The sequence below is a fragment of the Mus caroli genome, chromosome 2, assembly GCF_900094665.2.
Source record: "Mus caroli chromosome 2, CAROLI_EIJ_v1.1, whole genome shotgun sequence".
Classification (NCBI taxonomy): Eukaryota; Metazoa; Chordata; class Mammalia; order Rodentia; family Muridae; genus Mus; species Mus caroli.
Window position 1 is genome coordinate 55,376,480 of NC_034571.1, and position 18,181 is coordinate 55,394,660.

The 18,181-nt window shown below is 42.7% G+C and overlaps 1 protein-coding gene across 1 annotated transcript in view; it reads right to left on the bottom strand.

Moving 5' to 3' along the window:
* The window catches only part of Pla2r1 (phospholipase A2 receptor 1), a 137,486-nt gene that overhangs the window by 103,147 nt on the left and 16,158 nt on the right, over nucleotides 1-18,181 (bottom strand). The window contains exons 2-4 of the mRNA XM_021186203.2: nucleotides 16,588-16,968; nucleotides 12,325-12,498; nucleotides 5,049-5,222 (exon numbers count right to left, since the gene is read on the bottom strand). Of these exons, the coding sequence (XP_021041862.1) occupies nucleotides 5,049-5,222; nucleotides 12,325-12,498; nucleotides 16,588-16,968 (729 nt within the window). The remainder of the gene's footprint in view (nucleotides 1-5,048; nucleotides 5,223-12,324; nucleotides 12,499-16,587; nucleotides 16,969-18,181) is intronic.

The following is an 18,181-nucleotide window of genomic DNA, read 5'->3' on the forward strand; positions in this document are numbered from 1 at the left end:
TATTAAAAATCAAAAAAAAAAAGTTAAAGTCAGCAATTAAGTCCTCAACCATTGGACATTTCAATACACAGTGGCAGTTTGATGAGGCTGGACACTTAAATAAAATGGTAAAAGGTGCTCTAACACTAAATAGAACATATTATATATGAACTCCTTATCATAAGTTTTTGTGGCATTATATCCAGTCTCTTTTTAAGTTAACCTTCCCATGAGGTCAGGGTGGATTGGAAGATTCACTCACAGGAAATGGAGAAGTGATATTGTAAATAACATAATTCACATATTAATTATTCTTAGAATTACTCCATGTACTTAAAATCATGCAATTGTGCTTACTAAAATATATAAAAGGATCACACAATTTGTAATTAGTGTTTTAAAGTACACACACAGAAACTAAAACAAAAACAAAATATCACCCAACAAAACAATCAGACAAAATATAAACCCAACCCTTCTCCCCTAGTCTACCTACCTTTATGACTAAGTTTACCCTTAACACAGGGTAATACAAACTCAGGACTAAATTCTTTTGGATGTTTCTTGTCATTTGTGACAGCCTAGATAATTCTTTATCTCACCATTTGGTGACTAGCTAGAGCTATTAGACTCCTTTCACCACTAAAAATACTTTGGTTAGGACAGTTTCTGTCTTCATGAATAGACTTCTATTTGCCCAAACAATCCCGAAAGCCTAATTATAGAATTGAAATGTTTAAATAAAAGCCATTGACATATCTTATTTTTTTAAAATTGCTATTCAAGCTTGATGAATAGGTACAAATTCTCCCATGAGAAACCATGGCAGTTAAGATAGATAACAACTGTAATTCATAAATGGTGTGCAAGCTTTTGCACAAGACTCATTACACATTAGTAATGATTCGGGAAATTGTCATTTTATTCCAAGAAGATTCATTCAAATTAGTTTTGACGATAATTCCCCACTTGTGCAGAGCTGTGGAGGAAGGCTGAACAGGCACTGTGCACCCATTTATCTCAGTCCTTCTGGACGATGTCTCTGCCTTTGTAAAGCTGTAAGTCTGCCTCTTTCACCATCCAGTAAACCTCATTCTAAGAATACAGATAAAGTAACTGGGACGCAGCACATGTATGTGTGGGAATGGTTGGCAACAGCGATAAACAAATATCAAAGTAATTTTATCTGCCTACTCCAAAGGCAGATTGAGAGATTGACCTGTTACTACAAGTTACACTGCTCAGTAATAATTAAAATGAGATGTAGGCCGGAGAAGATGTCTTGGCGAGTAAGAGTGCTCATTCTGCAAGCATGAGGGCCTGAGGTTGCCTTCCCGGAACCCACATCAGAAGCTGGACATGCCTAGTAAGCTCGTAACCTCAACATTTTGGGGCAAATAGAGAAAGACTCCAGAATCTCACTGGCCAGCTAGCCTAGCTGAGCCTGTGAAACGCTGGTTCAGTGAAAGACTCTGTCTCAGGAGAGTAAGGCAGGGAGGAATGCAGAAAGGCACCTGCCATCTGGGTCTGCTCTCCAACAGTGTGTGCAGGGATATATGCATCAGCATAGTCACATATATACATGTCACACACACACACACACACACACACACATGGACCCCACAATACAGAACTATATATCCACCTTTACAAACAGGAATACATACAGGTAAATTAAATAAGCAGATCATAAAATTATGCACACAGCTGTGTGCGTGGTCAGCCCACGCCATTTGTTATGCACGCCAGACAGTTTCCTAAGGCTTCCTCTGTATTATAAGATACATTGTATACCACCAACTAGTTACTATCACTATTTCCACTTCCTAAGGGGAAAGTTGAACTGTCAAGAGGCTAACTCACTTCTTGAGTAACCCTGCAAGCAGTGGTGGTGGTGGCAGGACTCAGACACAGAGAGGAGTCTCTCTCTTCTGTCTGTCCGTGTACTGGAAAGTACCTTGGACTGCACAGGCTCCTTGTTTTTTTATATTGTACCGATCTCTATAGATACTACTGGTTAGGTCTTATTTGTTGTAGTTACCAATCTGACACAAGCCAGAGTCATCTGGAAAGGGGGAGATCTCAACTGAGAACATTCCTCCATTAGATTGTTATAGGGCATATTCTGGATTCATCATTGATATGGGAGGCTCCAGCCCAATGTGAGTGGTGGCACCCCTGGGCAGACGGTCTTCAGTGGTATATGAAAGCAGGCTAAACAAAGCCAGGAAGCAGCATTCCTCCATGGTTTGTGCTTCAGTTCCCTCTCTAAGTTCCTGCCCTGACTTCCTTCCGTGATGACTACCTGTAAGTGTACAAGGAAATAAACCCACAAACCCTCTCCTCCCCAAGTTACTCTTAGTCACGGGCTTTACCTCAGCAGCCACTGCAGTATGTCTGCATGCATACTTACTTATTTTGGCAGAGCATGGTTATCCCTAAATTGTAGAACTATGGCAGATTTTTTTCCCCATTTGCTTTCCTTTTTGTATGGCTGAACTTCAAAGGCTAAAATTACTACAGATGAAGCAAAATTTGAGGAAAAAAAAAGTGTGTCCGAAACTCAATCAAATCAGTGAATTTGATAGTTCTTCATGTTTCTATTATTAATTATTATTAAAGAATTATGAATATATGTGTGGAGGTGCCTGCGCGCAGTGGTGAGTGTGTGGGGGCATGGACAGCTCTTGGGACTTGCTTCTTTCTTGCTGCATCCTGGGATTGAGGATTGAACTGAGGTCATCAGACCTGCGCACAAGCACCTCTCTCTACCCACTGATCTACCTGGTCAGGTGGAAGAAACACACTTTCCAGCTCATTTTCAGAGTTCTGTTTGAGGCAGAAAACAAAGACAGGAAAAATGGTGGACGCGTGGAAGGAAAGCATGGAAAAAAGTCTTTCATCCCGGGCCTGGTTTATCCATCCTGTGGACGGAGACAAGGAACCTCAGGCACCATTGATCACTGAGAGGGCCAAAGTTGTTTACGGAGACAATATAATTTTTCCCTCAAGCTACCTTGTCAAAGATAAGAAACAAGTTGTATATGATTTAGCCTAAAGTTATATAGAACTTTGAGCTCCCCACTCTTCCGTCCCCTCCTAAACCCAAACAGTACCTTTTATAAATCACCTTATAACTTTGTGCAGAAGAAAATTATTTAAACCAAAACAAATATCAATTTCATTTTGTTAAAAATTAATTATTTGTTTTTCGTACACTACTGTTTTGTCTACAGGTATATCTGTGTGAGGGCGTTGATGCCCTGGAGCAGCAGTTACAGGCAGCTGTGAACAGCCATGCAGATGTTGGGAACTGAACTCAGGTCCTCTGGAAGAACAGCCAGTGCTCTTAACCACTGAGCCATCTCTCCAGCCCCAGAAGAAAATTCTTGAACTTTTAACATTGGTGTAGAAATGTTTTGAAATGGGGGAAGAATGATTTCTGAGCAATCTTTAGATGTAACTTGAGTCCAGCAAAATTCTACAAATATCTATTGCAAAGATAACTAGATAGAGACTCTCTTGAGAAGCTGGTATCGATGTCTGGGTCTGCCTTATTTTTTTCCTGGGTGCTTCTCTATTAGCCTGCGTTTAAGATCATGTTAAAAATTTCATTAAATAAATCTCTAATTCTGCTTCATATTGGGCCACCTATATCTCTTTTCTTGTTTTTTCATTGAGCAACAAACTCGGCTTTGTCTGAATGGAGGTTCCTAACGGGAAGGAACCCCGTCAGGCTGACGTGGAGGATGGAGGGTACCCGAGCTTCTCTGCTTTTCCCCATTGACAACGTGGGGGCTTGTCTGGGACCCAACTAAATCACTGGTGGATTTCATTAGCTGTTACTTGGCTGATCAGCCTTGATAAACGCAGCTTGTATTTCATCTTGGTTTGTTTCTGTTTTCTTGCCAAAGACCTATTTGATGTTTATTAAAATAAGTGTGATTAGAAATGAAGGTAAAAATCTCCCAGCATTGTCTCCATCCCATCCTTGGATCAGATGAAACAATGCCTAGCTTATCTAGAACGATATTTCCATGGGATCTGATTTACCAGTGTCAAGTCATGCTGTTGCTTTAAGGAGAGCAGGCTGAGACACCATAGGAAAGCTGTTTCCCCAAACAGCACATTCCAGAAACATGCCAGAAATGGCCACTTCGAAACTTCGTTTTGACCCTGTATCTCAAGATCTATGTGTCTTTTAATACATCTCCAACACTATCATATTGTGTATCCGTAAAGTTATTTTCTTAGCGCAGTTTTGCCTGAATGGAGGTCCCTAAGGGAAAGGGACCACGTTAGCCGGACGTGGGAACAAAGTAAAGCCGTTTCCCATCCCCATTGCTGCTGGCCCTTTGAAACACTATTGTCTTATATGTGCCAGTGTTTTTTTTATTTCTCCACTAACGTTAAGGTTTTGGTATTTACCAAAGGGCCTGTGATGGGCCTGGACACCAGGATGGATAAGCTAGCAACAAGTAGACTGTGTAATTATTTACCAATGGAATTAAATGTCAAAATTCTGCAGGGGACAAGAATCTCTTATGCTGAAAAACTCCTGTGCACCACCTGCCAGAGTTGTTGCTCACGTGGGTCACGTGCTATAGTTTCAAATTCCCTTCCCCAAGGTTGGGGGGGTGGGGACTGAGGCATAAGTAGTGTGAAAGAGAGTGGTACACTGATCATAGAAATCACATTCGGGACTAGAGAGGTAGCAAGATGGTTCAGTGGGTAAGGGCACTTGTTACCAAACATGACAAAAGTTTGATCCCCAGAACCCATATGCTTGAAGGAGAGAACTGACTCCTAAAAACCTGTCCTCCGACATCTGCATGTCGACATGTACACATATGTTGACATATGATGTCCTCTGACATCATACATGCACACATGCACACATATACACACACACACACTCAAAATGAAGGTTTTAGAATTCAGAATTAAAATTTGGGCTATATTAAGAAAAACATTTTTAAGGATACATATTTTTTTTGCATCCAAGGATAGAATGCCCACAGTAGCCATGTTATTGCATTATTATCCATGTGCACCATTTCTGTACTTACTCCTTATGAAATCTTCTTCATCTTCATCTGCAATACTTAGCAAAGCACCTCCTTGCATCAGGCATGAAGAATGGGCCTGGTTCCAAGACAGAGACGAAAGCAGGTTGAACTGGTAGCAAATGCGTGAACTGCCATTCCTTTGCCACGTAGCATCACAGAACACCTTCATAGAGGCTGAAAACAAAGTCCATTAAAAGCACTCATGACAGTGTTCTCTCCACAGTGATATCTAAGATGCATTTAAATAAGATGGCTCCAGCGTACATGCTCTCAAACTTCAGTGCCTTGACTAGGTCTTTATGTGAAATACACATTGCTGTTCTATTAATATCTTACAGTTAAACACATCCTAAATTTACCTGAGGAAGCTCAAGAGATGATCGGTAAAGAATCTCTGATACTTTCAAGGGAATAAGAGAAGTTAGTTTTAAGAGAAAGAAATGGAAATGAGGTTTTTTTTGAAAATAATATTTTGATTTTTCAATAAGCAAGCATTTAGAACTTCATGTTAGACATGGGAGTTAAATATTTTCTTGGGATAGACCTTAATGCTGTTTCCCAAACTAAAAGTAAACTGCCAAGATGGAGTGACTGTGGCGTAATCACCCGGCATAAGGATCATGATACCAGCTTTAAGTAGTTCTTTCAGACAAACAGAAACAAAATCCACTTTTAAGATATTGGCCAAGATTTCATAGTATGTTTAACAGCAAATTTAATAGAGTATGAAGTGTAGATCTGAAATCTGGAGTTTATTGAAATGACAGGCAACAAAGGCCTAGCCGTGTGCTTTTGCTAACGTTCTAAACCAACCCCCAAGGTGAACCAGTTCTTGAACTCGAACTCAGTCATACAAAGTGTAGGAAATGTGAACCATATTTTAGCATATGTGTAACTGATGGACAGGCAGCATGCTACAGTCTAGACTTTTCTTTTCCTCCAAGTATAGTCCTGAAAGTAAGGTGACAGCAGGATACTTCCCATGATGATTTGGTACATCATGACTGTAGGGTGTCCTTTTCAAATCCATCATGTACATTCCTGTGCTGTAGAAGCCTACTTAGTACTAATTCAATATATGTCACACTGACTTGACAATGAAATCTTTTTTGTGTGCTCCCTTTTTTTTTTAACCTAGAATACTTCGATAACTCCCTTGAAAAATGTGGAAGTTTGATTTCATGTCTAGTTACTGCATACCTTTTCAAGAACCAAAGCAGCTAATTGGAAGTTAGTTAATAATTTACAGCTAGGGACATCTACAGCATTTCCTGGCTGATACATGTATTTATGAATGAGTTCAATATTAAAGACAACAGAAAAAAAAAAGATTGTCACCAAAAAAAGTTTAAGAGAGGGAAGGGAAGAGGAGGTGGAAGAAAAGGGGAAATTTTAGAAACCACTTTGCTGGGGTGGCTAGAATGCTCTCATTGAGATGGGATCCTTCATTGTTGGCTTAGGTGGAATGGTAGGATTTCCCTGGTATGGCCAATACACTGGGTTTAGATTTTAGATTGGCCATGTTCCCCTGGTGTGACTGCTGAGACCCTGAAAGTTGATTGGCAACTTCAGGTGGGATGCGGAGAGTAACACAGTCCATGGAGAGAAGCAGCCCTTTGGAGATGAGCTGCCTGCACAGAACTATAAATTCTAACACCCGAGTGAAACAAACGTGAATGCTAAACGAACTGACTTCTAAGGAGAATGTGAGTGTCTACTGCAAACATTTGACAGAAGTTTCTCTATTATATAACCTTCAACATCATCACAGATAGTATAAACCCAAGTCAAATCTATCATACCCCAGCTCTAAGTCCGGAAAGAAGAACATATTGAAAGTCAGGACCAGCTCTTGACAAAAACAGAACCCGGGTGGCAGCTTTTCTTATGCGTATGGCTGTGGTCTGTGTTATAATTAAGGCTTACTGTCAGGTCTTTCTCCATGTCAGGAGTGAGCAACAGGTGCCCTGTTCCCAGGACTAACTTCTGCCTGTTACCACCCTCGAGTCACCACTGGCCACCCAGATACGCCTGCCTTAGGAAAGGCTTTGACGTTTTTTCCTTAAAGACAGTGTTACTTAGGGTTTGTTTCATGGAGCATCCGGTTTGCAACCTGGAACAAATTGTAAACGTGTATCCTTGAACCCCATACCAGACCTGATCCAGGACCTCCGAAACTGAGAGCGGGGAATCAGCTTGATTTCTTTTTTTAAAATTCTGCTACAAAATTCATTGCAGGGTCTCAGTGGTCATTCCAGATGAACATGACCAGTCTAAGGTCTACACACAGTGTATTGGCCATCTCAGGCCATTTTACCTAAAGGCAACAATGAAGGATTCCATCTTAATGATGGCTTCCATCTTAATGTGAAAGGTTCCATCTCAATGATGAAGGATTTCATCTCAATGAGGATATTCTAGGTACCCCAGCAAAGTGGTTCCTAAAAAAATTTTCCTTTCTCTTCCTCCTCTCCCCCCTTAAATATTGTTTGGGGACAACCTTGTTTTCTGTTGTCTTTAATATTGAACTAACTCATTTATAAATACATGTATCAGCTAGGAAATACTGCAGACATCTTTAGACATACAAGGTCTCAGCCATTGAATCTTCCTTGGACCTATGCTTTCCTATTGAGAATTTCCCTTCTATACAAACAGGTTAATCCTCATATTGAGAATTTCCCTTATATCTAAAACAGGTTAATTGGTGAGTGTTTGGTCAGAACCCCACTTTTGTTTTCTGTGCAACCACATCTAAGTCATCAAGTGATTTCACTTCCCTGCACCTTTAGTGCCTCAGTTACCCCATTTCCAGATGCATTCCAAAATGGCTGAGTATCTTTTGTCTTTAAAAAGGAGTAAAAAAAAATTCTCCCTAATTTGTTCTCCCTATCCCAGCTATTGCCTTCTCTCTGTTTCCAATAGTTACATACTTTTATGCACATACTGTCTATAATTCCTCATCTCCTAAAGTTTTTATTGCAACATAAGTCATACACCATGTAATTCACCCACTGAAATTCCATAATTCAATCTTCAGTATAATCAGAAGAGTGTGGAAGCATCATAATTGCTTTAGAATGATTAAATCATTTAAAGAAGAAACACAGCACTCTTGAGGACTGACTCCCCATTTCCCTTGCGGTCCTCATTGCTACCTGACTCCAGCCCATTTCGCTTTATTGTATTATAATGGCAGTCACTAATGTAGTTTCTGTATCTATATGTTTGCTTTTATCCATTCCATATAGCTGATATTATATAGAATTATATAGAATGTGTGATTTTGTGCCTGATTTCATTCTCTTAGAATTATGTTTTCAAAGTCATTTATGTTGTGGCATGGATCAGTATTTCATTTTTTAAAAAAACTTCCTAATAGTATGTGCTATATGATATGCTACTTAGCAGTCTGTCCATTTGACATAACTAGAGTCATGCTGGAGGAGGGGACCTTAACTGAGGAGTTGTCTCCATGAAGCTGGCCTGTGAACATGTCTGTGGGGCATATTCTTCATTAATGGTTGACCTGGGAGGGCTGTGGTAGACTGAATAAGGAGGGCTCTCATATTTGAATGTTTGGTTCCCGGAGTGTTTGAGGGGTCACAGTAAAGAAACTGCTGACATGACCGTTCCATTTCATGGTTAAGGGGAAAGTTTTTATTATAAGACAGAGAGAGAGACAGAGAGAGAGAGAGAGAGAGAGAGAGAGAGAGAGAGAGAGAGAGAGAGAGAACATGGCCAGAGCTCCCTGTGAGAGGAGGTAAAATAACCAGAGATAGAGAATGGAGGGCATGAGGTGAGAACAGACAGGTTCTAAGACAGATGAGTAGCTGGGGGAGGGAAGCCCATTATCTGGAGGGACTGAGGATAGAGGAGGAGGTGAGAGGAGCTAGGATGCTAGTGTGGACTTTGAAATCTGTAACAAGTACTTATGATTCTGAGGGTTCTGGAAGCTGATATGGGCTTTGATATACAATGTCAATGGAGCCATCCATCTCTTCTGCCCAGAGGTAAGGGAAATGTCATGTCTCCTTTTGATGAATGGGAACTGGTTTTACAAGTTCTGAGGAACGCTGGTTTACCTCCAGAAATCCTCCTATAGTATTTATTTGTAGAACCTTTTGTAGTTAGGGAACTGAAAGTTTCTTTGGCTCCAACGCCCAGGTGGTGAACTATTTGGGAAGGATTAGGAGGTGTGGCCTGTTTGGGGAAGGTGTGTCCCTGACGATGGAATCTGAGGTTTCAAGAGCCCACTTGTGCTTTTCAAGATGTAAGCTCTGAGGGACTGCTCAAGTGTCACAGCTGCCTGACAGCACACATTTTCTTGTTGTTTGGGATTGTTTTTGTAAATTATTACTGATGAAGAGAGATGTAACACATTGCTGGTCCATTTTAGGGACTCTGGTGAGGGTGGTAATTATTGTTGGTACTAATATATTCTATTCCATCATTCAAATTCCTGATCAAAACTATACTGAGTAAAAACCAGCGGTGAATTGGATCATTCCAGAGGATAGAATTCCAAAAGTATCTCTAAATGTGATTCTCTGGCACACAACCCAAACAGGGCCGGCATGGCCCAGACTTTACCTCTAAACAAGCCAGAGTCGAACCCTGTTTGTTATGCTCATTTCCTGATGGGGTTTAACTACACTCTTAGGGCTAGTATGTTTGTCCAGGTGTTAAGTTTAAATCTTACTCCTTTGCAATCAACTTTTACTAAAGGCAGCCATCATTTTATACATAGAGATTTAAAAAAATATATTCCTTGTAAAATTACATGAGACACAGGAGTGTGAATCTTTGTTTCGTTTCTCTTTATGTCCTGTCTACTTCTTGACTCATGGAAACGGGTCTCAGTGAACTCAGCTTGCAATTCCTTGACCCGCCGTTTTGAGTTATATTGGCCACCAGAACCCAAAAGCTATAAGGAAGCAAGAAAGATGGCTCTAATGCACACCATGTCCACATGTTCTCTGCTGCTGCGGGGAGGTCAGGGAGCCGTAAGCAGGTGGGCAGAAAAAGCACCCCCTGCTCTCTACCCCTGCCTCCTCAGCGGAACAAATAGCCTGAGGGAATCAAAAAAGCCCAAAGCTCAAGAAAACCAAGCTTCCAAGGGGGCAGGGGGGGAGGGGGGAGGGAACTGAAATTGGCTACAAATGACAGGGTGGGATGACAAAATTCTTCTCAGGAACTTAAGAAAACTGTTTGTGCTGGTCAGTTTGTCAACTTGACACAAGCTTTGGTCATCTGGGAAGAGGGAACCACAATTGAGAAAAATGCCTCCATTAGTATGGCCTGTAGACAAGTCTGTGGAGCATTTTCTTGATTAATGTGTGTGGGTGCCCTGAGCAGGGGCTCCTAGGTTGTATAAAAAAGCAAACTAAGCAAGCCATGAGGTGTGAACCAGTAAGCAGGGCTCCTCCCTAGCCTCTGCTTCGGTTCTGCCTCCAGGTTCCTGCCTTGACTTCTCTTCACTGTAGACGGGTTTGGGACTAGGAGCCAAATAAAGCCTTTTGGCCCCTAGTTGCTTTGTTGATGTTTTATGGAAATGCCATAAGAAGTAAACTAATTTATGGCTGTTAAATTTCTTCATGACATTCTGGTGTGTAGCTAGAGCAAGCCTGAAATTACTTGCATATTGGGGAATTCCCTGGTGAGGAATTACATGTACTCGATTCACCTTAGCACTTGTCAAAAATGCAGATGCCTGGGTCCCACATCCTGAACTATCCAGTCTCCTGGGTCCCACATCCTGAACTATCCAGTCTCCTGGGTTCCACATCCTGGACCACGGGGCTTCTTCTCCCAGGTGATTTTAGTGCATCACCTCCAATATTGTCTGCACTTTTTGGTGCAGAGCAAGACTGTCCCTCCTGCCTTAAATCTAGAAGCCAGTTTCTTTGAGGGCAGTATCCAAAGCCTTAAATTTCTTACCAGTCACCACTATCTCTTCCCCATCTAGTGGTAGGACGAGCCACGATGAGGCTAGATCGTACATTCATAAGTAAAGGAACGCATGCTGCAAGGATGGGGATGTAGCTCAGTGGCAGAGTGCTTGCCTTAGCCTGATAAAGCCTCCAGGTTCTGTACCCAGAGCTGCCAAAACGTGTGCTGAATAGTGACAGCCTGTCCCCATGTGTACTAACTGAGCGCCGGCTACTCTCAGTGTCTTCGATGCACTGTTGGATTGAACATACACAATAACCCTAATAGGCAACACTATGGTCTTCACTTTGTCAGAGGCACTTTCCTTGAGATTCACTGCTGGGAGGAAGTTGGACTCATCTTGGTTTGTTTAAATTAAAAAACGCCACTCTTTCCTATTTACCAAACCCTGCGGCTCTTACACTGAAAAATAACTCTGCAGATAGCTTATAAATCACACCATTGGGACTTAACTCTTTAGTTTACGTTTTTTTTTTTTAATTAATTGTTGTATTTTATTGTATGCATGGAAGGGAGGCAGGCATGGAGGGAGAGGAGGTGAGATATTCTCTGATTCTCAGGAACCAGAATTCAGACAGCAGAAGCTATAAGTACCCCCTCAAAACTTAGGAACAATAGGAAATCTTTTAGTTAAATGAAAAATAATAACCATGCACTGCCTGAAAAATACAAGTAGTTTATCTATCTCTATCTATCTATCTATCTATCTATCTATCTATCTATCTATCTATCTATATCAGTTACTGTTATATATTATATAACAGCTATTATAGCTGTCACTGGACTTTGAAAATTAGGTTAAGAATTCTCGAAAACATTTTTAAGCCTACACAGAAGGGTTGGAAATTCCGAATTCAAGATGAGACCTCGTGGTTGATGAGTAGGGAGCGTAACTATGATGCTCCAGAAAAATCATCAGGGGGCAGCTGATGTCAGACTTGAGAGTGGTCCAGACAAGCCGTCTGGATGGGGGGACACTATGGCGGCTCCTAGGAGGTGCTGGATGGAAAGGATGGCTGGCATTTGTCTGCACTCCCGTGGTTTGGAAGCACCCTGCTGGGGAACCGCCATTGGCAAGTCCACAGAATAGCATCATCTGATTCCAGCTAAACCATCTTTATGCATCGCACCGAGCATGATGAAGAGAAGCTAGTTAGCATCTTTTGAATGTCAAAAACAAACCTCCAATCAAAATCTAGACTGGTGGAATCAGGAGGCTCATTCAGACATCAACCCGTCAGCCCTGGTGTTTTTCCTTCACTACAGATAAGTTTCCAATCATCCTGGATTCATTCATGACATACGGAGACATATTTATTCTTACTAGGATCTGGGCAGAATCCCCACTTCTCGTCTTCTTCGTATCGGCTTGTGGTGGCACACCACAGCAGGTGCTCTTTATGTCCTTCTCGGATACAGTCATGGTGCCACTGACCTTTGAACTGGAAAGGAAACACGCAAGGCATGCCATGGGCATTCCCTTTTAATGTATATACATCTAGGAGAGAAAAAGAATTTACAGTCAAAGCTGGTGTCAGTTTCTTCTGGGGAAAGTATCATCTATTAGTGCATTTTTACTGGTTGAAAACTTCCCCCCAGGAAGGCACTTGTTAAAAGCTCCGTGAGCCCTCGGGGCCTCACCAGCTGGGTTGCACAGACACACCAGGCCTTCAGAAGCAGTGGAAATGGTTTGTCCCTGTGTTTATCTAGTTCTTTGTTTACGATGGCGGTTGCTCACAGCAGCATACAAATTTGTGAATGAAATAAAAAGGAAGACACAATGGAATTTTCCCCTTAAAGTATTTGCCTGCCCCTATCACCCCTCACTGTCTGAACTCTAACAGTTTTGTGGCCATCTACCAGTTCATTTGGTTGACATTGTAGATCACAGTCTTACAGCAAAACAGCTGTCAACGTCACCACATCAGAAGTGTCCTCATTGGGCCCGTGAACTGTTGATGGTCCCTGATAGAAGGAAGGGCTGGGGAAGGTCATAGGACTTTCACCTGAGTAGCTAACTGTGCCACTCCACCCACATTCACACTATTTGTTGGTATTCTGTCTGGACTCCACCCCCACAGATACCTGACAACAGCCAGGTATCCTCCTCCTCACAGTTACCTGGCAACAGCCAGGTATCCTCTTCCCCACAGTTACCTGGCAACAGCCAGGTATGCTCCTCCCCACAGTTACCTGGCAACAGCCAGGTAGGCTTGGCCCACTATAAAAGGGGCTACTTGGCTCCTTCTCTCTCTCTTACTTTCTTGCCTCTCTTGCCTCCTCTTGCCCCCTTGCTCCCCATTCCCTTCCCCCCTCTCTCCACGTGTTCATGGCTGGCCTCTACTTCTCCACTTTCTCCTTCTCTCTGCCTTTCTCTGCCTCTACTACCCTCTTAACTCCCCTCCCCTTGCCCTAAACAAACTCTATTCTAAGCTATAGTGTGTGGCTGGTCTCTCAGGGGGAAGGGATGTCTCAGCATGGGCCTGCTGAGGCACCTCCTCCCCCCACACCCAGATAGAGCATATTCTTACAGCTCTTTTTCTTTTTATGATCATAATGCTATTTGCATACAAATTTGTATAACTGGTCTGAGAGACTCACAGAGGCATTTGAGTGCAAAGGCTGGGGAAGGCGTTCACTCATGCAGCCTGGCAGAGCTCTCATTCACGTTAGGCACAGACCTTCCAGTATGGCTGCTTTCGGCGCACCCATGCTCCAGGCCATGCCCCCTCACCCATGCTATGTAAAAAGCCTAACAAAGCATTGCTTGCTAGGGGTTAACTTTGGTAGTCTCCAGAGACCGTTGGTTTGTCATTGGGATCTTATGTAGGGGGTAGATAGTTATGTCTCCCCAGGGAAGGAATTTTTACATCAGCCAATAGATATTTGGGGGGGGGTGGCAACATGACTAAATGTTTTATAGCAATTCTTCCTCTTGCAGAGCACCTGGGTTTGATTCCCAGCACCCACATGGTGACTCAAAACCATCATAACTCCAGTTCCAGGGGATACAATGCCCTCTTCTGGCCTCTGTGGGCACCAGGGATGCATGTGGTAAACATACATCCATGCAGGCCAAGCATTCATGCATAAAATAAGAATAAATAAATCCCTTAAAATTAAAAAATGAGTACTTATTGATCATGAACATATCCTGCACTGGGAATATGGTAGTGAACTGTAGAAATTTCTTTTTGCTAACAAAGTGGCTTGGTGGAGAAATAATAAGTGATAGCAAATACACAAACATAGAGTTTCGAGTAATAATAAATCTCATGAAGGAATAAAACAGGATGAGAAGATCGTGTGTGTAGTGGAGTGTCCCTGGCATCTGATGGTTGTTGTAAAACCTCTGTGAATACATTGAGTAAGTGAGGATGCTTGTCTGGGGAAAGAAATTGTCCCTGCAGAAGGAACATCAAGTCTAAAGAGCTGGAGAAAGGAGTGCTTGTGGAATAAAGAAGGCCCCAGGGAGTGGACTCCCGGGAGCAGTTTCTCCAATTGCTGTTATGCTCTCCTGTCTTTATTCTGAGGGTGGCAGGAAGTCATTGGCAGGTTTCAAATGAGAAAGTGACAAAATCAGACTTCTATTCTTAAAAAAAAAATCACTGAGTACACTGTGACAGTCCGAATGGAGAGAGCGACACGGGCTAACCAGTGAGTCAGCAATATTGAGGTTTCCTTGGTAACAGGAGTGTCCTTCTAGGGTTGCTAGGGTCTTGGACGTGGCCAGCAAAGCTGCTTTCACCCAGTGCTACCAGACAGTGCTTGTCTCCCGAATTCAAAGACTGAAATTCAAAGATTTCAGCCAAAGAGGGAGAGTTTTAGAAACCTATTTTAGATTCACAGGTAAGGGCTTACAAGGTGGTGGTGGGGGGGGCAGGGCTATAAAGCAGGAAGGCTCCTGGGAAATCAGGTACCATCCAGCTGCCAGTCTGGGCCTTTTAAAGGACTTATGGAAGAAACTGGGCTGAGATATGAGGAAGAAGGTGAACTGATCAGTCTAGTTGCCCAACCACAAGGTGTTCTGCACCTCCTCTTGGTCTCTGTCAGGCAGTTATCATAGCCTCACCTGCCCTTTTTGGAGATGAAAGAGAAGCAGGAATCAACATTCCTCTGGCATTCCAGGCCTCCAGCAAAGACATTCTCAGAACCTCAACCCATCTGACCAGTTTCTAGTTCCTATTCTCATCAAGATGGCCAGGCAGAGCCAATCTGCTAACTGCTTGCTTAGACTCCACCATCCTTGGCCACTGTGGCAATTAAAGCCCCCCAGGATTCAGCTGGCAATTTCTAGGATGCAGGTATCAATGAAGTTATCTGGTCTTCATCTAGACAAGGGGGTCAGCTATGGACATTCCTATACAGTCTCACAACTGGCAAGGGCCTGACCGAGTTCACAGCACATTGCCAATTTTCATAGGAATTAGAGATATTTCAGGACCCAGCCTTTTATCTCTTCCAGTCCCCTGTTTTTCACTCAACAGCATGGGTGTTGTCAGTATGGGCCGAGGGTTAAAATGCTAACATAAAGCAAGCATCAAGCTCTTCCCGAGAATCGTGCGGGTGTCAGCATGCTGATAAAGCTCTTGCTTTATTGTGGTATGAAAACCTAGAAAAACGTCTTAGCCTTGGCCCCGACTCTTCACTCACATCAGCAACAGAAGGTCCTGTCTGAGGACTTAGGACTTTCTTGCTGCACTTCTAACCCTGAGGAGAAGGACGACGTCTGTCTTGACCTTCGTACAAGTGCCTAACACTGTGCCTGATCCATAGTCAGCACTCAAGAAAAAATAATGAGTGCCAGATGGAAGGATGAGTGTACAAATGACTAGATCTGTGGAGGGACAGAACACACGTGTCAGCATTTTACTGTGTAGCTTTATTTCTGTATCTTCCATTCTTTTTCCATTTAAAAAAAATGCCAAAAAGTAAGAGAACTGTAGAAAATGAAAGTCTCCCTATAAATCATGCCTCCCCACAGTCCATGCTTGGTGCGCAACAAATAACCCTTGACAATAGTGTCTCATTTATCTTCCAGCACCTTGTAGCATGACTGTCATAGGGATGACAGCCAGGCTTAGAAGCATCTGAATGCCCCCAGAGACATGCCCCCAGGGTGGGGATGAATTTCTACTGTCAGAGAAGCGGTGCCAAGTGGGTGCGTTGTACATGGCAATGTGAAAACCTTCCCTTCTAACATGTTCGGTTTTGTTTTCCCTCCTCTTTCTCTCTCTTGCTGGTTCTTCTTTGTATTGATCCCCAAAGCTAGTTAAGTACTTTCCTTCGGTATCTTTAAATTCTGAGATAGTCATTTCTTTAGTGCATCTGTTTCAAGATTCCAATAATCCTTTTACTATAAGCAAAGAAGCTACTAAAATTTTCCAGAAGTCTCAACATGACAACAAGCTTAGTGTGTTCCTTTTACATATAAGATTATACCATATATATATGTATATATACATATATATTAACCTATAGATAAATATAAAATTATGCTTTTACACAGATATGTATATATAAATATACATGTGTTTTATATGGGAAACACGATCTATGTATTCTATATATTGATGACTACATTTACCTCTGCTAGGATGCTCACAAATGTCCCCACCACTGGACGTGTAGGCGATCCACCTATGGATCTGTTTTCTTGCCACCACGGTGTTGTCAGGCTTCACCTGGACCTTGTACTGGAGTGGGCCCACGATCATCTTCCTGTCACAGTGCCATCTCAGGGAAATGAGGGTGGAATCGCATTCATAGAGCCTTAACGGTTGCTCCAGAGCAGATATGTTCAGGCCTAGGCAGCCACTGCCTCCCACATTAAAGAGGTGGTTGTCGGAAACCCATTTCCACAGCATGTGCTCGTTTGGCTGCTTGCAGTTCTCCAGGGTCAGTACAGAGTTACCTGCCTGAATGCATGTCTTCAGGCTCTCGCTCTGGATAATGAAAATTCCTTTATCTGTAACAGAATAAATGAAAGACATGGTATGCAATTTTCATATATAATTAGCTAGGGCTGTGATGATCCCAGTGTGTGTATCTAAGCCGTGATAAGTCACAGCTGCCAGTCATTTTTGTAGTTGAGGGATAGAGCCCACCAGAAAGTCTTCATTTGCATAAAATACTTTCCCAGCAAGCAGAAGAAAGCGTCCTTATTGGCAACAATGGGAGATCACTGACCTAAGAGGCTCCTAGGCATGGAAGACCAGAGTTTCCTGACAGTCAAACCTCTTATAACACTTAAACAGAGAGCAACGGTATGCAAGAAGGACATTGGGTGTCCAGGGGGTGGCCATCATTTATTACTTTTTTTTCAGTGTTTGGAACACGACAGTTTACTCAAGAGCCATTGAGGTGAAAAATCTCTAGCCTCATGTTCCTGTAAAGAGCCACAAGGTAATTGTGTAATCAGAAGCGCCTCTCTGCAGCCCTTTGAGAGAGGATTCAGTGCTGGTGAGAGCTTAATGCTTCTGCAGGCTGCTTTTAGTCTTGACCCATCGGGAGTGTGAAGGTGGACCAGCTGATACTCCATCAGGAGTAGCCTAGCAAGCATGCAGCCAGTGGCATCAATCGAATGCCGGACCCTAGCTACAAAAGAGGCATGGATTGCAGAGGCAGTAGTAGAAAATGACACAGGACATGACAGGATGTTCCCTTGAGTCTCCTTAGTTTGGATCAGTCTCCTGTGAAAAAGCTGGTAGGATCCAGCCAGAGAATGCTCACCTGCTGGCCGAGCAGTCATCTACTTCATAACTATGCACACATTTTGTCACAGGTATTCTAAAGACAATAGTGCTGTCTTAGTTCTGTGGTCTAAACTCAACCAATGCCTGACGCTGATTGGACACGTCAGCATCTTAGAGCTCTCGGCAGCTGAGCTTTCAGATGGCCCTATCTCAGGATTCCTGCTCACATCCACAAGTTGGTTTGTCCTCCTCTCAGTCAGGCTCCCATATTACATTTTACTTCCCATTTATTCTTTAAAACTCTGTGGGGAACTTATCAGTTTCCTCTAAATGACTGGGTTTAGGGCAGCAAGAGTTATAGAGAAGGAACGGCAGAGACAGGTCGAGTCGTAGAGAGGTTTGGAACAGGGTAGACGACCCTCCTAACACATGGGGGCTGAGGGGTTAATGCCTCCTTTGGGTGGAAGTTCTTTTGGTTTCCTCCAA